General features: G+C 44.6%; 1 protein-coding gene across 4 annotated transcripts in view; it reads right to left on the bottom strand.

Moving 5' to 3' along the window:
* The window catches only part of NR3C2 (nuclear receptor subfamily 3 group C member 2), a 377271-nt gene that overhangs the window by 19302 nt on the left and 335411 nt on the right, over positions 1 to 22558 (bottom strand). For all 4 annotated transcript variants that reach the window (XM_079920738.1, XM_079920741.1, XM_079920740.1 and 1 more), the window contains exon 8: positions 17650 to 17807. In XM_079920738.1, coding sequence (XP_079776864.1) covers positions 17650 to 17807 — 158 coding nt within the window. The remainder of the gene's footprint in view (positions 1 to 17649; positions 17808 to 22558) is intronic.

Below are 22558 nucleotides of genomic sequence, written 5' to 3'. Positions count from 1 at the left end.
ACTACCCAAAGAAATCTACCGATTTAATGTGATCCCTATCCAATTACCCATGACGTTTTTCACAGAACTAGAACAAATAATCCTAAAATTCATATGGAACCATAAGAGACCCTGAATTGCTAAAGCAATCCTGAAGAAAAAGAAGAAAGCAGGAGGCATAACCCTCCCAGACTTCAGGCAATACTAAAAAGCTTCAGTAATTAAAACAGCATGGTATTGGCACAAAAACAGACTTAGGGATCAACGGAACAGAATAGAGAGCGCAGAAATAAACCCACACACACCTATGGTCAATTAATTTTTGACAAAGGAGGCAAGAATATACAATGGAAAAAGGTCTCTTCAGCAAGTGGTGTTGAGAAAGTTGGACAGCTGCATGTAAACTGATGAAGTTAGAACACATCCTCTCACCATACACAAAAATAAACTCAAAATGGCTTAAAGACAAACATAAGACAGGACACCATAAATCTCCTAGAAGAGATCATAGGCAAAACATTCTCTGACATAAATCATACCAATGTTTTCTTGGGTCAGTCTCCCAAAGCAATAGAAATAAAAACAACAATAAACAAATGGGACCTAATCAAACTTACAAGCTTTTGCACAGCAAAGGAAACCATAAACAAAATGAAAAGACAGCCTACAGGCTGATGCAGCCAACAAGGATTTAATTTCCAAAATATACAAACACCTCATACAACTCAACAACAAAAAAACAAACAGCCCAATTGAAAAATGGGCAGAAGAACTAAACAGACATTTCTCTAAAGAAGAAATATAGATAGCCAATAGGCACATGATAAGATGCTCAACATCACTAATTATTAGAGAAATGCAAATCAGAACTACAATGAGGTACCACCTTAAATGTGTCAGAATGGCCATCATTAAAAAGTCTACAAATAACAAATGCTGGCGATGGTGTGGAGAAAAGAGAACCCTCCTGCACTGCTGGTGGGAATGTAAGCTGGTGCAGCCACTGTGGAAAACAGTATGGAGGTTCCTCAGAAAATTAAAACTGAATTACCATATGATCCAGCAGTCCCACTCCTGGGCATATATCCAGATGAAACTATAATTCAAAAAGATACATGCACCCCTATTCATAGCACTATTCACAATAGCCAAGACATAGAAACAACCTAAATGTCCATCGACAGATGAATGGATAAAGCAGATGTGATGTATATATACACAATGGAATACTACTCAGCCATAAAAAAGAATGGGATAATGCCATCTGCAGCAACATGGAAGCAACTAGAGATTATCACACTAAATGAAGTAGGTCAGAAAAAGAAAGACAAATACCATATGATATCATTTATATGTGGAATCTAAAACATGACACAAATGAACCCATCTCTGAAACAGAATCATGGACATAGAGAACAGACTGGTGGTTGCCAAAGGTGAGGAGGTTGGGGGAGGGGTGGAATGGGAGGTTGGGGTTAGCAGATGTAAGTTTTTATATATAGAATGGATAAACAACAAGGTCCTACTGTATAGCACAGGGAACTATATTCAGTATCCTGTGATAGGACTTCCCTGGTGGCGCAGTGGTTAAGAATCCACCTACCAATACAGGGGACACAGGTTCGAGCCCTGGTCTGGGAAGATCCCACATGCCGCGGAGCAACTAAGCCCGTGCGCCACAACTACTGAGCCTATGCTCTACAGCCCATGCGCCACAACTACTGAGCCTACACTCTAGAGCCCACGAACCACAACTACTGAAGCCCACATGCCTAGAGCCCGTGCTCTGCAACAAGAGAAGCCACCGCAATGAGAAGCCTGTGCACCGCAACGAAGAGCAGCCCCTGCTCGCCGCAACTAGAGAAAGCCTGCACACAGCAACGAAGACCCAACGCGGCCAAAAATAAATAAATAATTTAATTAAAAAACTATCCTATGATAAACCATAATGGAAAAGAATATTAGAAGAATGTATATACATGTATAACTGAATCACCCTGCTGTATAGCAGTAATTAAGACAACATTGTAAATCAACTATACTTCAATTAAAAAAAAATGCCATCAGAAAAATACCTAAAAAGATTGGGTTTTAAACACTCACCAAAAGGGTGTTTTTTGGCCAGAAGCTTGGCTGTCAGTACGCTCAATGTATCAGCTAAATTCTTGGCCTACAGGAGGCATTTGGGGGAACTTAGCAGGGTGTTACGGGGCTCTGAACTACCACCGGCAGCAGCAAAGCTGCCATCTGGAAGGGGTATCTTTTGTTGATTCCTTATTTTAAACAACTGCTGTCCTCTGCCAAGGGCCAGCCCACATGGAGGCAGGCATCTGGATTCAAGTGTGTCCCTGAAGCAGGAGACAAGCCTCGGTGGGGTTGCTTGCTCATGTCAGCCCTGCCTGCAAATTCTAGGCAAGCGGTCTCTCTGCAAGGGTGACTCCAGGCCAAAATGGGCACCTCTGGCTCTGCTTCCAGAGGCCCAGCTGCCTGACGATGCCAGGGATGTCCCCTGTGGCCTCAAAGGGCTGGTCCCTGAGTCTAGGCTGGTACGGGCTGGAGCAGCTGGGCCACACCAGGTGCCCAGGAATGGGCTGGCGGCCGGGATGGGAAGCAGGCTGCTCAACATCTCATGAAAAGCCAAGGGCATTTCTGAACACTCACCTCTGCTTCCCATCCATCAGCATCTGACTGTTATCTGAGGTTACATTTTAATTCGTTCCTCATCACCATTTTTATAATAAATTCAACACCAGTCACTGATCTCTGGTCAGTGATGAATATTCAATCTTCAAAATACGTTGTTTGGATGCTGTGCTAAGCAAGATGGGTTCAATTTCCTTCTGATTATTTTTTTTGGTACTTAAATTTATTTAATTTCCACTCTGTTTAAGTTTCCTTGTATTACAAGCCTCATTCTAGATCGCGGCTCCGCCTTCCTGTGAATAAGGTCTGTTGTACATGTGAAAAACACAAAGAAAAATGACACAATGCAAAAGCAGAAAGTAGAGCTTAAAGATAAGGGGATAATTAGAACACTGCTGAACAAAGGAAATCTAATGAAAGGGTTATGTGTGAAATGCATTGGCACGTTACTGTATATAGAAGTATGAACTTTTGCTACTTTTGTTTTCAATATTTTCTAGATCCTTCTTGCAAATGTACGCTACACAGAACAATGTAAAAACCTAAACCAATTCATATTTATAAGTTACCAACTTTACTGTCTGGTTACATTAAGATTAAGCAGTTAAATCCTTATTTCAGTCTCTGAAAGAAAAGGAACACTGAGTAACAAGGGCAGACACCACTGGCTAAGGACCGAAGGCCTCTTCTGATCCAAGCAGGGCTACTACAGTAGAGACCAAGGTGGCTGAATTTATTCCTTTGATCCTACGATGCCACTGAAGGAATCAGGGGTTGGCAAAGTCGGGCCTCCAGGGCAAATCTGACCTAATAATGGTGTTTGTAAGTCTTTTCATTTTGTTTTTTACACTGTTAAGTGGTTGCAAAAAAAATCTAAAGAATATTTTGTGACAGATGAAAATTATATGAAAAAGTTTTACTGGAACCCAGCCATGCTCATTCATTTAGATACTATCTGTGGCTGCTTTCAGGCTACAGTGACAGAGCTGAGTAGCTGTGGCAAAGACCATGGGACCCACAAGGCCTAGTCCTTTATGGAAACAGTCTGCTGGCCCTGGATTGGAAGGCACGCCAGGGATTCAGTAACAGCCTTGGGAGAACGGGTTTTGGTTGTTTGCTAAAATAAACAAAGCAAGTATAAGATGTTTCCTGATTTTAGAAATATTAAATGTGGGCAAAAGAAGTATATGAATCAAGTGATACGGTGGTGGCCAGATCTGGTGTTCCAAATATTATACAGATTCTTCAAGGCTTTAAAAAATGCTTTGGAGGGCTTCCCTGGTGGTGCAGTGGTTAAGAATCCACCTGCCAATGCAGAGGACATGGGTTCGAGCCCTGGTCTGGGAAGATCCCACATGCCTCAGAGCAACTAAGCCCGTGCACCACAACTACTGAGCCTGCGTTCTAGAGCCCGCGAGTCACAACTACTGAGGCTGCATGCCACAACTACTGAAGCCAGCATGCCTAGAGCCTGTGCTCCGCAACAAGAGAAGCCACTGCAATGAGAAGCCCACACACCACAATGAAGACCCAATGCAGCCAAAAGTAAATAAATAAAATTTAGGAAAAAAAAGGCTTTAGAAAGAATCCTTGTCCATAAAGGGGTTGAACTAGGGAACTGAAAACATTGCCCAGCTTAAAGGATCCAGAATTTGTCATTTAAATGGAGAGTTCCCATCACTCATGTCTTCCATTTTTGACCTTTGAACCTATAGTCACTGCAGTTCACATACATTTACAGTTGATTCCCATTATTCGTGGTAGTTATGTTCTATAAAGTCATTGCCAAGAGTGAGTCAGCGAATACAGAACCTTTGCTCCTAGGGATATAGAGGGTTAGGTTCCCACAAGCTACTGGTCACAACATTTTCATCAAACAAGTGATACATAACCTTGTTTTACGTGTTTCTGTTTAAAGACACCTTATTCCCATGTGTGTTGCTGATTCCTTCACACTGAACTCACGGCCAACAGCATTATTATAACTCATGCCCGAACGAAGATTATTTTCTCCATAAGTCACATCACAGCCTCCTTGCGCTGAAAAGCACAAGACAGTGTGTGAGCAGTACATCTGCGGACAATTTTAAACAGCAAAATCACCAACAAAAATGCAAAAAAAGTGCTTCCCTGGTGGCGCAGTGGTTGAGAGTCCTCCTGCCGATGCAGGGGACGCGGGTTCGTGCCCCGGTCCGGGAAGATCCCACATGCTGCGGAGCGGCTGGGCCCGTGAGCCATGGCAGCTGAGGCTGCGCGTCCGGAGCCTGTGCTCCGCAACGGGAGAGGCCAAAACACTGAGAGGCCCGCATACCGCAAAAAAAAAAAAAAAAGACACTAAATAGTCCACCAAAAGGACACTTATTTACTGTACTGTGAAACCATATACAATTTCTAGTCCCATTAACCATGACAGTGATAAATAAAATCGATCCACTGGCATCTTCCCAGCCTTTTCAATCTCAGTCATTTAAAATGATTTTAGTTTTAAGGTTCCTTTACAGTGCATTGGTGTCTCTTGTTCCCTTCAGTCCTCACGCCCTGCTCCAATGAAGCTTTCTGCCTTTCCTACCCCTGCTTCTTCCACAGACACATTTGCACGGTGCACCACGGGCTACAAACTGCTCTTCACACTCAGCATCTCCTCTGATCAACATCTTAAAAAGATTATATTATGCCCGAGACAGGCTGCATCGTTTGTGGGGCTCAGTGCCAAATGAAAACTTGGGGCCCCTTGTTCAAAGTTTGCTAAGAATTTCAAGATGGTGACAGCAGACCATTAAGCCAAGAGGGGGGCCCTTTTACGTGCGGGGCCCCCGAAGTGGCAGCTAAGCTACCAGGAGCCATAGGGCTGACCAGGTGCAGGGCTGGCTCTGCACTGCCATCCTCCACAGGGGCTTCTCTCCCCTCTGCTCCTGCCTTCTGCGCCTGCCTCGCTCATGAACCAGGGAAAATGCACTTAATCACTCCCTGCCTTAATTCTTTTCTCTATAAACAGGGTAAAAAGAAATGAGTAAATATTACTATTATTCCCTTTTTATAGAGAAAGGAATTAAGATGAGGTGATGAAGTGTAAATAGTAGTATTTACTCATCCTTCCTTCACGGAGATATTAGAAGGCTTTAATGCTAGGACTTAGGAAGAAAGGCACTAGGTAAATCCCAGGCATTATATAGTTACTTTAATTGTAAGAGGAGGGATTTAGGCTGCCTAAGAGGGGGCGGGATTTATAGACACAGGTGTTAGACAATGAGATAGCTTTCCAAAATCTTCCCTAGACAGATTTCAGATTGGGAAGACTCCTGTACGTCAGATGTGATTTTCTATGAGCACGGCTTCCTGGACCCTCAGTGGATCTTTCTATCTGATGCTTTTTTTCCAGAAAGCCCACCCTATGGCATCATAAATCTCACGGGGTCAGGTGGAAATGGAATGCACATTTCCCTTAACGTCCCTGAAAAAGGCAAGGTCCAAGTTTCTCCCCAGCATCCTTACAGGACTTTCTTTTCTTACAGATTTTCAAAACTAGCTGTGAACAATGGCACATGTTCTGTGGGTATACTTATGAAACTTATGAAATGAATAACGAAGCCAAAGGAGTGGTTATCATAAGAAGAAAACGCTTCTTCCCCTCTCTTTAAATAAATTGGGATCAGACATAATCTTTAATTTTGCCAGTTAAGGATTAAAAGGAACAAACTACTGTCTCTTGTCATTGTAAGTTCATAAGAGAAAGATTTTTCACACCAAGACAAAAACCCATGGAATGGGAGAAAATATTTGCAAATCATATATTGGATAAGGGGTTAAAATCCAGAATATATAAAGAATGCCTACAACTCAACAAGAAAAACACCAATTTTTAAAAATGGGCAAAGAAACTGGACAGTTCTCCAAAGAAGACATACAGATGGCCAATAGGCACATTGAAAGATGTTCAGTATCACTAATCATTAGGGAAATGCAAACCACTACCACAATGAGATACTACTTTAAAACCTGTTAGGATGGCCACTATCAAAAAACCCCCCAGCAAATAACAAGTGTTGGTGAGACTGTAACCCTTGTGCCCTGTTAGTGGGAAGGTAAAAATAACTGGAAAACAGTTTGGTGGTTCCTCAAAAAATTTAACATAGAATTATCATGTGAGCCAGGAATTCTATTTCTAGGACTATACCCCCCAAATTGAAAGTAGGGTCTCAAAGAGATATCTGCACACCCATGTCCACAGCAACATTATTCACAATAGCCAAGAAGTAAAGCAAGACAAGTGTCTGCTGGCAGATGAAGGGGTCAACAAAACGTAGTCTATACATATAGTGGATTATGATTTCCCTTGAAATGGAAGGAAATTCTGACACATGCTACAACATGGATGGCAATGGAGGATATCATACTAAGTGAAATAGGCCAGTCTCAAAAGACAAACACTGTATGAGTCCACATAGATGAGGTACCTAGAACAGTCAGATTCAGAGACAGGAAGCAGAATCGTGGCTGTTCTGGTGCGGGGAGGGGAAGCAGGAGTTAATAGGTAGAGAGTTTCAGTTCTGCAAGATGAAGAGTTCTGGAAATTGGTTGCACAACAGTGTGAATGTACTTGACACTACTGAACTGTACAGTTAGAAATGGTTAAAGTAGTAAATTTTGTTTGTGTATTTTACCACAATTTTAAAAAATAAAAAGGAATGACGAGCTCCTGTTTTGAAGTTTGTTTCCTCATTTCTCTAAAGTCAAATACAACTGCATCTTAGAATGTGTCCGGGTGACGTATCAGCAGTTGGTAAGCATTGTCTTCAAGAGTCTAAACATTAGCCACTGAAAATATCTAAACGTTTTACATCAACCTTTGCCAAGGAGGTAAGGAAATAACCCAGGTTTTGCATTAAGTCAGCTGCAGAAAACCATGAGCAAAGACCAAAGGAGATCAAGTTCTGTGGCTGTATGTGGAAATCAACTGTCCTTGTAATTACGGTGTGATGTGAAGGTGATGGGTGAGAAAGGACTCAGGACCAACATTACTGATAAAATCATGACCTGAAGCACAAGGCCAGCTCTGAAGCATCACGGCTCCCTCTGATGCCGAAATCTCATATCTGATCTATAGCTCTTCAATGCCAAACACTCACACCCATCCCTCCATTCACCTACCCATCTATCCACCTACCTACCTATGTGTCTGTCTGCCTGCCTATCTAATCTATCTATCTATCTATCTATCTATCATTTATCTATAAATAGTACATATACATGTATTAATATATAGTACATGTATATAATATATAATAAAGCTTTCACTAATTCAAAACTACGTATACACGGGTCTAGGTCCATAGCAAAGTTTGTCTGGGGGTTATTTATAAAGATAGTTTGCTACGCTACTGTGATTTCTTCACTGTATCTAAACACAAAACTTTGCAAGTTCACTCAACCACGTTCAAAATGCTCCTTTTACATACCTGCCATCACATCAGAGAAAGACTTATAGTTCTATTTTATTAAAGCAGTTTTACTAAAGGGCTTTACCAGACAGCACCTTGACCTTTTCAAAGCTTCCTGCAGCCCCTGGTGGCTTTGTGGTTTCCGGCAGAGTTACTGGAAACCTAGGTGAATCAATCAGCTATTCCTCACAAAAACCTCCTCGTTGCTATGGCTACTGAAGAGTTTTCAGACTTTCTGTGAACTGACCTGTCTGCAGTCTCTGCCCCAACGTTTGCACGGGGGGGACACACGCTTTTCTGGCTTGTCCCCCGTGTCCCTCTTTTTGCCTTCTTATCTCACCTCAGCAGCAGCTCCTGCCCAGACTCTCTGCAGGCGCCTTCCTGGTTTTGGTCCCTTGGTGGTTCTCTTCCTCCGGGCTTGGTTCTGTCCACCGTATGGCCACACTGATGTCCAGGCAGTTCTGTCGAGCCCTGGGCTTCAGTGACCACCACGCGCTGTACCTCCTCAGGTAGTATCAGCACTTTGCTTCCTCATCTCCATGGAGCCCTGAGCTCGCCTGACATTTCCCCGGGACTCCTCAGGGCACCTCAAGTCAGTACATCTAAAATACCCTTATCTTCTCCACTCACAAAGCGCCTCCCCTGCGTCCCCTCGCCCAGTGCTGGTGCCACTCCATCCACCAACTTACGTCCGAATCCACCAACCTACGTCCGAATCCTGGGGGTCGGTACGCGGGCCTCTCACTGTTGTGGCCTCTCCCGTTGCGGAGCACAGGCTCCGGACGCGCAGGCTCAGCGGCCAGGGCTCACGGGCCCAGCCGCTCCACGGCATGTGGGATCTTCCCGGACCGGGGCACGAACCCGTGTCCCCTGCATCGGCAGGCGGATTCTCAACCACTGCACCACCAGGGAAGCCCTGGGGGTCCTCTTAGATCCGCTCCCTCCTCTCTCTCAACCTCTCCGTCCTATCCACCACCAAGAACCATCCATCCCACCACCTGAATATGTCCTAGGTCCCCCTACCCCTGCTCTAACTTAGCCCCCAGCCCCCATCTCTTACCTGCACCACTGCACCAGCATCCTAACTGGCCCTCTGCTCCTCTTCTAATAGACTTTCCAGATCAGTACTGTCAATATGACCAACTGCCCTGCCCAAGATGATGGCAACTGGGCACATGTGGCTGCTTGAGCACTCGAAATGTGGCTAGTGTGACAGGGGAACTCAATTTTCAATTTAACTAAATTTACAGGTCAAGAGCCACACATGGCCAGTGGTTACCACATTGGAAGGAGCGGCGCTAGACTCCACAGATGTGCTCAAAATCTCTCAGTAGCTCCCTCAACATGGTTTTACAGGTCCTTTCATTGTCTCCATCCTTATTTTTCTCCATTCCTTGGATACAATGAAATTCTCCATTTCTCAAAAATCACCATGCACCCTTCTCCTTTGGCGTAATAACTCCTTTGGTTTCGGTGAGCTTCCCTCTGTCTGTCTGGTCAACTCCTACTTTGCCTTTGGGGCTTCCATCGTCTGCTGCCCTGGCCCATCTCCACCCTGCCACTTCACCTTCTGGATGCCCGCCCCAACCCCGCCGGCCCGGCCCATGGGCTTTCCAGTCCACCTCGAGCACCCAGCACTCTGCATTCTAATTCCCAGTTTACCTGTCTACTCTATTCCCCCATCGGACCGCACACTCGGAGGGCAAGGGCCTAGTCTCCCTGGCTACTGTTGTATCCTCAGCAGCAGCACAGTGCCTGGCCCGGTGGTGTCTGCCCGCCCCGGGCCCTTTGACACTGTCTTTCACAATGATTTTTTGGATGTGACACCAAAAGCACAAGTGACAAAGGCAAAGCTCAATGAGTACGACTACATCAAGCAACAGCCTCCTGGGGCACCTACAGGGTAGCCTGGAGAAACACAACTGTGATCGGAAACACAACTGAGCAGCAGTAACCTTAACCATCAACATGGTGAACAAAGGAGGTACAACACGCAGGGACACCCTTTGTATCTACAGGCAGTTGCATCTTCCAGCTGGGCTTTGTGGCCCCAGCTACCAGTGCATGAAACACACCAATCCTGGAACTGCCTAGACCTTTTCACACCACACACCCAAAGTCATCCTTTCCCTATTTATCCACTGGCACAATTCACCCAGGGCAATGCAGTCTGAACTCTGCTATACCCTTTTTTTTTTTTTTTTTTTTTGCGGTACGCGGGCCTCTCACTGTTGTGGCCTCTCCCGTTGTGGAGCACAGGCTCCAAACGTGCAGGCCCAGCGGCCATGGCTCACAGACCCAGCTGCTCCGCGGCATGTGGGATCTTCCCGGACCGGGGCACAAACCCGTGTCCCCCACATCGGCAGGCAGACTCTCAACCACTGCGCCACCAGGGAAGCCCTGCTATACCCTTGAAGTGGGAAATTTGTAGAGGCAAATGCAAAAATAGGGCTGCAGAGAGAGACGCCGTGAACCAATAATACCTGTCCCATTGGTTTCACCAACTAGACAAAGAGTAAGATCTGCCCGGTCAATTACTCGATTAATTTGAAATCTTTACCTATGAAGATTTCTTTTCCCGGACAAGTGGGTCTTTGCCCCTCCCTCGTGCTCTGAAAGATAAGGCTTTGCTCACTTTGCTGACTCTGGCGATAAGCAAATCTGCCTTTATTTAGAATCTTTCTTAGTCATGGTCTCGTCAAAGAAGAAGGCCGTGGTGTAATACCGCCAACAATCATATCACAGGGGCAAGGGTTTTCATTCACCAACATCCATCTTTCCTGATGGTGACCTCACAGCAATCTGCCCTTGTCTCCATCACCAAACACCTTCCATCCCATCTGTGAATCTGAAAGTGTCTCAAGCACACCCAACACGTTCTAGCAACACCAGCCTCCCCTGGTAAGTGGCAGCACACGTAGAGCACCAGGACCGGAAGTGCCTCGAAAAGGCTTCTGTACTGACCTCAGTCTATGTGATTCGCGACTAGGTGACTGCCCCACCCTGTAGAATGGCCTTTCCTGCTCATGTCCCTGCTTGATCTTGCCAACTTTACACTGTCACCCCCTTGAAGGCTCTGCCATGTGCTTGTCTGAGTGTCTCTGGGCTGAAAGTAAACTAAAACTGCCTGATATATGATGCTCTTCGGTGGTGCAGAGACAGGGTTTTGGGAAACTCAAACACAGTCTTGGAAAAGGGGAAGCGGAGGGGCGCTGTTCGGTGCCTGTTACCTGTGGACTCCTCAGTACCTGTGTTATTTCATGCGCTTCTAAAAATTTCCTACAAGATGGGTAGGAAATTATTATTATTCCCATAATAATAATAATTACTATTCTTCCCATTTTACAGCCGAAAAAACGGAGGGCCAAAAATTTAGGCCAAGTGCCCAAGTTTACTGAGAGAAATGTTGGTGGAGCAGCAGAGGCCATGCTCTATCTGCTGTCTCCAGTGGTCACAATGCTGTGGCAGATTCCCATGCGGGCCTTGGAACTTTCCTCGAGGAGATACTGACTGTAATGACGTGAAACAGAATCAGACGTCAAAGCAGCAGACAGCCCAAATGGTGGATCCACCCAACCTGGGGGCTGGCATGCTTCAGTGTGCGGGAAGAAATAGATCTGCATTGCCCTGAAAACCACCTCGAGCGTGGTCATGATGGAAACTGCCACTATCACTGCCGGATGCAAAAGCACCCACTCGTTAAATGAGCAATGGGGATCTCAAAATTATTCGTTAATAGATCCAGCTGCTTGCAGCGATGGCTCTTTTGTTGATGATCATGAAACTGAAACGTAATGCCCTCTCCACGGAAAGCAGGGAGTCTCCCAGTGGGCACTCAGGGAGGTACTGTATCACCAGATGTTCTGCTCCCATCTCGTCTGCATCCCCCTTGCAGAAGGGAAGCTCGGCTCTGAGAGCCTGGCTGGAGGACAGCCACCTGGGCTGTGCAGCCTTCCCTCTGCAACCACAGAAAGCGATCACTCAGCAACAGGACCCTCTGGTCATGCCGAGGGACTTGCCGGTACCTGCCCAGGCAATGGGTAGGTTCTTAGCCGGGTTTAACGATCATCGGCAGAGATGAAAGCCCTTCCCCACCAAAGACGGCTCAGCTTATGGTGAGGCAGACCCAACATTTGGTTTTGGGAACTGCCAAACGTGCATGACATTTTAATATACCACCAGGTTCACTGCCTTCAAGATGTAACCCCATGCCTCACAAAAACAACGCATCCCAGAAGATGCCAGGGAAGAGCAAAATGAGACTGGAGAGCCGGAGAGCAGTGCAGCTATTTTCAATATACTCATTTTCTGATCTCCAGAGATGCAGCCCAGCCTGAAACCCAGCAGCTATGATCAGCCTGAAGCCCTTCTGCATCACGTGGGTGGCACAGAGAGTGCCAGTCAGTTAAGAGGGTTCCAAGCTGCCACTGGCTACCTAAGGACCTTGAGAAATCACTCTCTGGACCTCTGTCTCTTCTTCTACGAAAGAAAGATTCTCTGAGATGCCCCTACCCCACCACTGGAAGCCTTCCATGACCCCTGCCCAGCACAGCTGGCTCCTAGACCTTCTCGACAAGCCTTTCCAGCAACTCAGAATAAACATCAGTGAGCCCATGACTCATGGTGTGCTCATCTCTACAGAGCTCCCGGCCCGCCACCCTGTATAGTGCTGTCTGGTGGTCCTGAGCAGGCAGGAAGCCCCCCGTGGCCAGGTTTGGGTCTCTCCCACTAGTGCCCTGCCTGGTGCTTTTAGACACTAATGTATTTGTTGAATGAGATGAACCTCTTCTTCTATCAGAGCAAGTGGGATTCCTAAGGACAGGAATGGGAATAATGAGAATAATACCCAGCTTGTAGGGGGTTTTTAGAACTGCATGAAATAACATAGGTACTGAGGCATCCAAACCAATGTTCACCCCTCGGCTTCCCCTTTAGAATGGGATGAACCTCTTCCCCCATCAGGGTGAGTGGGATTCCTAAGGACGGGCATTCTGTTCCCACTTGCACCTCTGGTCCTAGAACATGGTAGGGGCTCAGTCACATGAACGAATGAACATGCGGGTGCTCTCAAAGGTCCCACTGCCCCTAGTTACCTTCTGCCTTGTATTACACTCTAGCTGTCTCTCTAGAATCTATGCAGTCTGAGGGTTGGGTTGGTGTCCCACGTTTATTTTGTCTCCTCTGCAATCTCATCCATTTTGCTAGGCATGAGGCACTCTGTAGGCTAGTGTGTAGGTGGAAATAAAGTCAATTACAACAGTATAACCTTGAAACTAGTTAACAGAGAAAGGGCAATTTTTTTGCCTCTAAGAAACACTAATATCATCCATTAATGTTTACCAGCTGTTCTACACACTGATAGTAACATAAATAGTCCCTGATCTCCATGAATGAGTGGAAGTTACCAACAAATTCATTAGAAACGTGCCTCTTACACTCACAGGAAATTAACTGCCATTCACAGCAATACCTAGAAAGTGACTAGTAATTCTCTGTTCTCGCTAGAATAAGGAATCTACATGCTTTACATATAACGCCCATTTACGATGCAAAAATACACCTATCCCGAGAAGCCTGGCCACAGCTGCTTTCTTTGAATCTTTTTTGGGGGGAAGATTGATGTTTGGAGGGCTTGTGATTCATGAAAGTTGCTGACCAGTTCAAATACTTAACTGCCAACCTGTTCTTTCAGAGAACGTTCCTTCCACGCACCTCGGCACTGCTCTGCCAACCCATGTGTGCACCAAGTGGGAGAAAATCATGCATCACGAGAGCTGTGTACACGTGTCCCCAGATCTAAGGATGTGAGTCCTGAGGGCTGCGTACTATGCACGCTATTTAAGCAGAACTTTGATTTACATGCACAGGGTTTGTTTGTTTTGCGGTACGCGGGCCTCTCACTGTTATGGCCTCTCCCGTTGTGGAGCACAGGCTCCAGACGCACAGGCTCAGCGGCCATGGCTCACGGGCCCAGCCGCTCCGTGGCATGTGGGATCCTCCCGGACCGGGGCACGAACCCGTGTCCCCTCCATCGGCAGGCGGACTCTCAACCACTGCACCACCAGGGAAGCCCAGCACAGGGTTTTTGTTTGTGTGACCCTTAGGAACACATGCTCTCTTTCCACAAGGTGACCAGAACGAGGCTCTGAGTACAGAGCCAGTCCTTCTGTAGCTCTTTGTTCCCTGGAAGAAAATTCTACAAATGTTGACTCTTTTATTTACTCTAATGAAAAAGCTGTAGGCAGTCTCAAGTCTGAGTAAGCGTGAATGTTAGAAAGGTCCCTCTAGACTTACAATGCATTTTTCAATGTTCTGTCTGGGATGGGAATATAAACAGAGCATTCAAGATGCTTCTGTTAGGCTACTTCTAAGGGCAAACAGTTTTGATTGCTTAAAATAAAGGTTTTAGAATTAAAGTGATTCCAGTGATTCCCCAAAGAATGTTCTCCTTCTAGCCAAAGTGGAGTAAGGTGGATTGGATTTACCCTTCCACCAGAAATAACCAAAAATACTCAGAAAAAAAATACATGAAGAAAAGGTTTTTGAGACACTACGTATCAGTCAATGAAGGACAATGATCTCTAGGAGAAAATGGAAGAGAAAAGCTTTGTGACATTGGCTTAGACAAGGATTTCTTAGCTATAGCCAAAAACATAATTCATAAAAGAAGAAAATAATCAATTGGACTTTATTAGAATTCAAAATCCCTGCTCTGCACAAGACACTGTTAAGAGAATGAAAAGATAAACCATGGCCTGGGAGAAAATACTTGCAAGTCATATATCTTATAAAGGAATTGTTTCTAGAATATATAAAGGAGTCTCAAAACTCAACAATCTAATTACAAATGAACAATCCAGTGTTTAAAAATGAGCAAAAGAGGTGAACAGATACTTCAGCAAAGATGGTGAATAAGCACAAGAAAAGAGCATTAATCATGAGAGAAATGCAAACTAAAACCACAGGGAGACATCGCCACACAGCTATGAGAATGGCTACAACTAAAAAGACTAATGATACTGAGTGTTAGCAAGGATGTGGGACAATCTGAACTCACACACACTTCTCGAGGGAACGCACAATTGTCCAGTGACTTTGGAAGACCGTTTGGCGATCTCGTAAACAACGAAAACATACCTACCACATGACCCAGTCTTCCGCTGCTATTGACTCAAGAAAAAGAAAGCAATGTCCACACAGAGACGTATACACGATGTGCAGGGCAACTTTATCTGTTAGTAGCGCCCAATCTGGAAACAACCCAAATGTCCATCAATAGGTGATAGGACCGCTGAACTGTGAAATATCTTTATGATGGGACGCTAGTCAGCAATAAGTAGAAATGAAGTACTGATATATGGGAACAGCATAGATGAATCCCCAAATAATTACGCCAAGTGAAGGATGCCAGCTACCAAAGACTATCTACTGCATAATTCCGTGTATATGAGACACTAGCATATATAAACTAATCTACATTGCCAGAAAGCAATATGGAAAGCACCTAGGGAGTAGTAGGTAGCAGGAAAGCTTATGGATAAACAACAAGGTCCTACTGTATAGCATAGGGAACTATATTCAATATCCTGTGATAAGCCATAATGGAAAAGAATATGAAAAAGAATATATATATTTGTATAACTGAATCACTTTGCTGTACAGCAGAAATTAACACAACGTTGTACATCACTTATACTTCAATTAAAAAAAGGCACAAGGAAACTTCTGGAGTGATGGACATGTTTGCTGTCTTGATTGTGATGATAGTTTCATGGGTGTAGACATGTGTCAGACTTCTCACATGGTATGCACTAACTATGTTTGATTTATTTTGTATCAATTATACCATAATAGAAAAAATACTAAAAAGACACTGATTTGCCTTGGGGGATTTTGCAGCAAGTCATCATTTATGATTTGGCAACGGTTCACTGAGTTCCTATCTTGTGCCAAGCACTGTGCTGCACTAAAAACAAGCCAGCAGAGGACGGTTTGACACCTTGACCCCTGGTGCAGCCTCCGAGGGTTTCCACTGTCCTACTGTGCTCAAGGCACAGAGATCCCGAAAGGCTGTGGATACACAGGTTTTAACTTCTATTGTCAGTCTCATTACATGTAAATTGCCTCAAAATGTATCATCTCTTTTCATATGCTGTGATAACACTTACACACTCATTTTGAAACTGCGCTGTGCCTGCCCAATCATTTGCACAAATGACAGAATTCATCAAGAGAGAATCACACCTGCTGTTCCTCCGCCCCCACCCCAGCTCCACTAAGAAGGACTTTCGAGAAAACCAACAGGAGCGAGTAACTGTGCTGCTTGTTCTCGGGGAGATGATCCTGCGCCACGGTCTAGTTTCCTTTACTTCCTCTTGTGAGGGCTGTGGATAGCATCGTTTGCTGTGTTCCCCACAGTCCTGTAGACCATCATTTCTTATCCCTGAGATTTTCTATTAAGCCATGCTTTTAGGCCACTAATAATTAGCAAAACTATCTATCGCTCTATTCACCTTGTGGAAATTTGACTCTTATTGTATGAAACGTTCAGAGAAAGCAAGGGCCAACGTGATACGCACAGGGTCTTCAGTGTGGAAACCCTGGAAAGTGACATTCTTTTATCAACCAACCCACAAGGCCATACCATTCCACTGGCATAAACAAACCTCTAAAGGATGAACCATTATTTCAGTAGTAATACCATTATAATATTGGTCATCAAGCCTGTCAACATTGCCCTTAACAATACAGAAGTACTTGAAAAGGGGTTTCCTACCCAAATTACATGGGCTGAACTTGGGCAATAAATTTTCCAAAAGAAAGTAGGAAAACCTTCCAAATATAAAAAAGCTAAATTAGCATGACCGTGTATAACTTTTTTTTGAGCCAGAACTAGAGAAACTGCTTGCAAAATGAAACAAGAAGCATATTTTAAGTGACATAACAAACCAAGTTATCCAAGTCAGTATTTTGTAGAAACTGCTAACCACCACTACATCTGTAATTGAATAAATTAGAAACCAGCTCAGAATTTACTTTCCACATTTACACAAGCCAAGAAAGGTGACTCCTACGAAGAATACTGAATATAAGATTCAAAATTTGGCAACAAATGAGATGATCCCAGCTGGCCCTGGACCACTAATAATGTTTTTGAAAGATTGGGTTATTAGATTAACAGTTGTAGAAGATGGACTCTATTTATGCAATGTTAAAGCAAACATTTTCATTAACCAAACAGTTCCTAAATTGCAAGCAGAAGTGGGAAACTTGATCTGACACCTGTAGCAAATCCGAGGGCCCTCCCTGGCCCAGAGCTCAGGCTTTGCCACCATGGTGCACATTTCTCTCACACTCCGCTCAGGAGGGAAAAGAGCCACACTTTTTCCTTTACATGAAGTTTGTTTCAAAGGTATTCTGAAGAAACGCTTCTTTCCTCCTGAGTTTTCAACTCTTGCTGCCTCCCGTGGATAACTTACCCCTATTCTTCCCAAAGCCTCGAGAACTTTCTCAGCTCTCCAGTTGCTCTGGGTCCACAGTGTGTGGCTGTGGATCCTTCATTTAACAGGCACCAAGAGGCTCTACTTACATCATGCATGGAGTCCAGAAGCTTGGTCAGTTGGTAGAACCTCTGCCAGCTCTGCCCGGAATTGTTGGGACACTTCGTTACCATCTTCCTCAGTTCTTTGATGTAATTTGTCCTCATTTCTTCAAACGCAGCCTGGCTTTTGAGGCCATCCTTTGGAACTGTGTTGAAGGAATACCGACATGTAAGTTCCCAAGTTGGAAAACAGCTTTAGCGTCCTCATAGTCAAATAGCTTAGACTATTTTGAGGTCATGAGGCTCACACTTTGAGATTGATATTGAATCTCAGTGATTACATTGATGAATAAACATGGCAGCTGTATGACGGTTAACCTTTGTACACACACATATACAAAAGAATAATAACTGGTTTATTGGGTGTATGTTATAATGCACTTTGTTTATATTAGCTTGCTTAATCTTGACATCAGTCTTACGACATAATCATTATGTTATTCTCATTTTACAGATGTGGAAACTGAAGACTGGAGGTTTAATCACTTGCACAAGGACACGATAAATACATGGTAGAGGAAGGGTATAAACTTAAGTCTGTCTGTTTCCAAAGCCTGTCTCTTAACCACAGTGCTATACTGTCTTGTGGTCTGTCATCAAAGTTTTTATGAATCCCAACTTGCCAATACCTCAGACATAGGAAAATATACTTTGATTTTCCAGGACAACTGGAAGAGCCACAGACAATCTAAGCTGGGGCTGGAATTAGAAAGCAGCATCTTCATATTCCAGTTCCAATGTCAAAGACACTCGGGGAAACCTGACATCTACCAGGGGCAAGACAGTGTGTGGCAAAGAAGCACTTCCCATCCTCTTTGTTCCAAGAGCACATGACCACCGAGGCACTGTCATGTGACTGCCCAGACCTGCTGGCAGGTCTGTGCACTGGCTTGTGTGTGTGACGGGTAACAAAACAGTGCTCTGCATACAAGGCAAGATCAAAAACTTTCGAAGAGAAGAAACCACATTCATCATTATCTTCGATAAGATAGAAAATTAAGGGTTATGTTTTCTTCTTTCTTTGTATGGAGTGGCTGGCTTTCCTAATGAAACAAAAAACATCTCACTAAAAATAATACTTTGAAATTCAGCACCTGGAAGGATACGAGTGTTTCTGTGACCTGAAAGGAGATGCTCTTTCCCAGGACACATGTGAACACACTTTATGGAGAAGGGGGTGCACCAGGGTCTGTGTTCTGCGAGGAGATGTAGGGCAGAGTGTAAGCTACACGTGTCCCCTTTGAAAATCTACCTACATGTTTGCTTTTGTTCACTACAGCCAATATGTACTCATGCTTATGCTTTAACTCTGAAAAATCAAATCACTTAGAACTTTCCTTTTTGGATGATGAAGATAATAAAAACTCAACTTGTGATAATAGAGTCTGAAATTGCTCTTACTCTCACTTCTTAAGTGCACATCCTATTTGCTAATTTACAATAACTGGTATAAATAATAACTTACTTGGGCCATCAGCTCTTTAGAATGGCTGAATATGTTTTTGAGTGTTACATGTAACCCTGGGAGCAGGAATACCACTGTTTCCAAATAAACCCTGTTGTCCTGTATAAAGATACAGATTATCTTGCAAATTAACTTCCCATATGATGTTAATAATCTTCTCCTTGAGTTTAATTGTTGAGGCTTTTGATTTGTCATTTATCTAAGTCTATTGTTTGTGGGGAAAAAATAAATCCCTAGTGGCCACTGCACAAATTCCTGAGGCTGCCACAATATTAGTTGTGGTTTAAAATATTGGACATTCACGTTCAGAATTAAATATCATCCATTATGTGACAGTTTATTTTTCTTTGCAATTAAACCCTTGTTGTAAAAGTATAAAAAACGTAAAGCAGGATGGTAATAACCAGGACGTTAATAGTGAAACTACGGATCCACTTTCTACCAAAACGTTAATGTTAACCCAAAACGTTCCAAAAGAAACTGAAAGTTTGCAAGTAAGTGCCTACACTGCCCACCCACAGATAAACATTTATTTTTTTAAGTTTCAAAATGTTATGGAGTAAACCTTTAGTTTTTCAGTATAGATACTCATGGATGTCATACCTTAAAAAATTATCTAAAATTAGAATGGAGTGAATACATTTCACAACTGTATTTCAATGCTATTTGGTATAGCTACTAAGATTAACCAAAAGCCTTCATATTTCTGATACCTGTGTTATCAAAATTCTCAAGATTATGAACAACTTGTATCAAATATTACTTGTATTTTACTGCTGTGACTGAAATATATTGTACCAGTTTCCCAGCCAGATATTTTAGAAGTTGAAACAAACCCACAAAAAAAGAGAACTTAGGCAAAACCTCAAATTTTGGAGGTCTGCCCGGATTTTCTGAATTTACTTATTAAATGCAGCAGGGCTCCTGGAAATCATCCAAAATCTATGGGCTGGAGAAGAGCAAAGAGGCAACTGGGTGGGAAGATGGTCTGCTTTCCTCTGTGAGCAAAAAGAACATGATCTTCTCTTGATGTCATTGCTTAGAAACTTTCCTGATACACTGGACATCAGGTGTGTCATTTAAGCTTCTAAATAAGAAGAACATTTTTCATACGTTGTATCACAGGTTAGCAAAATAGGCTTGCAGTAAAATAAGCTGCAGTTTAAGCTGCAGTAAAATTCTTTACTTCTGTTCTACTTTTTGATTTTGCTTTTTCTACATCTACAAAAATCAGCCTTGAATGTACTGAGCTACTTGGAAGCTAATAAATTAATTCAGGGAGCTTCAAAGTGATATCAGAATTGATTATAGGCTGACTGATTAAATGGATGTAAAAGGATAAGACACCAATTACAAGGAGTGGTCAAAGTTTACGAAGGATTAGTATCACACGCATTTTAGAAAAAAATTAAATTATATCACCCATCTGATATATATATATATATATATATTTTTTTTTTACATTTTTCTAAGAGTAATGGTTAGTGACATAGCTTGGAAAGGGGAATAAAATCACTGTCTCTGAATTTCAAGAGTACATTTCCAGGGAATTCCCTGGCAGTCCAGTGGTTAGGACTCCGTACTTGCATTGCTAAGGGCGTGGGTTCAATCCCTGGTTGGGGAACTAAGAGTACATTTCCAAGGTTACATTCCAGAAAGAATAAACTGGGAACCTCAGAAACCTTGAGGAACACTGGAGCAGGGAGCTAAGCCTGGTTCCACTGACCCTGCGGATGAGGGGCTGCAAACACAAGCTCCTGGCTGTGGGCTGAGTGTACAGGGAGGAATGGAGGGACCGGTGGGGCCCGCGGTAAACTGGGGACAGCGTGGGCTGCCCTGCACAACTGGTCAGTGAAAATCAAACCAGACAAAAGGCCAAAAGCAACCTGAAAAGCCTTGCCGGCCAAGTGAAACACAGCTGGGAAGTGCTGACCTCACCTCCCTCCCACAGCCTGCTCTCCCTCCAGTCTCCCTGCTGCCCTCACCTGTCACGGCCTGCTTTCCACTTCCTGCTTGGGGCAGAGCGGGAATCGCTGCGAGTGAAGGCCAAGGCCCTGGGTTTGAGTCCTAACTCCCCAAGGAGGCTGCACAAGTCACACCTGCATGCCTCCATCCTGTCCACTTTAGAACGGAGGGCTACCCACCTTGCAGTGTTAAATCAGATCACAGATAAAAACACCTGAGAGGTGTTAAACGGAGGTGGAGCAGGTAGGGATCCGCATCTGCCACTGCCCCCCTGCTTCCTGCTCTACCCGTCTCAGGCTCCAGTCTTCCCCAGACCCAATCCTCCCTGTTGGAAACAGCACCTCTTCTTATCCATTCCATCCTCAGTGCTTGGCATCTGCCACTGCCTCCCTGCTTCCTGTTCTACCCGTCTCAGGCTCCAGTCTTCCCCAGACCCAATCCTCCCTTGTTGGAAACAGCACCTCTTCTTATCCATTCCATCCTCAGTGCTTGGCATCTGCCACTGCCTCCCTGCTTCCTGTTCTACCCGTCTCAGGCTCCAGTCTTCCCCAGACCCAATCCTCCCTGTTGGAAACAGCACCTCTTCTTATCCATTCCATCCTCAGTGCTTGGCATCTGCCACTGCCTCCCTGCTTCCTGTTCTACCCGTCTCAGGCTTCAGTCTTCCCCAGACCCAATCCTCCCTGCTGGAAACAGCACCTCTTCTTATCCATTCCATCCTCAGTGCTTGGCTGCTGATGCCACTTGCTTGCTCGTGACTCTACTGAAAACCGCCCCTTCTCCCAAGCTGCCGATTCCTGGACCAAGGGGAGGGCTGGCGGCATCCTGGATGCTCTTTTCAGCTTCCAGGTGGTCGCTCAACAAACTCTCCTCCTCTGAAGTCCTCGTCACTCATCCCGGCGTCCTCGGCATTCAGGACATTTCTCCGTTTTCTCAGTGGCCCACAGCGCTTGGCTCTGGGATTTCCTCTCCATCCTGTCTCTTGCCGTCATTCCCGGTCTCACCCTCATCTGATGGGAGCTTCCTCAAATTCCTTCCCCTCTGTTTGAAAAGGCCTGTGCCCTTGTCTGGGGAAGAAGCGCTCAGCATCCTTGACAAGGCTAATCCTGCCCTCCCTCGTCTCTTCTGGCACCGTCTGCCATCGACTTCTCTCCTCTCATGCTTGGTTCCGGGCGCCTAAAAAGGCTTCCCATCCATCTGCAAGTCCCTGGCTGTCTGGCACCTGCCTGATGCCCAACGGTCAACCCCACTAGGCTTCTGTCAGCATTCTCAGCTTTCCCTGGAAGTGATGCCATCAGTCATGCCGCTTGGGAAACCTTGAACTCTTGGTACCTTCCCAGTTCCCCGACCTCCCTGACAGTTCTGTCCCTGTCCCTCAGCCGCTGCAATCCTCCTTTCCAGTAGCTCAACGGCTCTTTCCTCTTCTTTCTGTGTCTCGGCACCCCACTCGCCATTGGACTTTCATTT

This window comes from Stenella coeruleoalba (assembly GCF_951394435.1).
Source record: "Stenella coeruleoalba genome assembly, chromosome: 4".
NCBI lineage: Eukaryota > Metazoa > Chordata > Mammalia > Artiodactyla > Delphinidae > Stenella > Stenella coeruleoalba.
The sequence above is the reverse complement of the archived record's forward strand: the minus strand, read 5'-3'. Positions and strand labels throughout refer to the sequence as shown.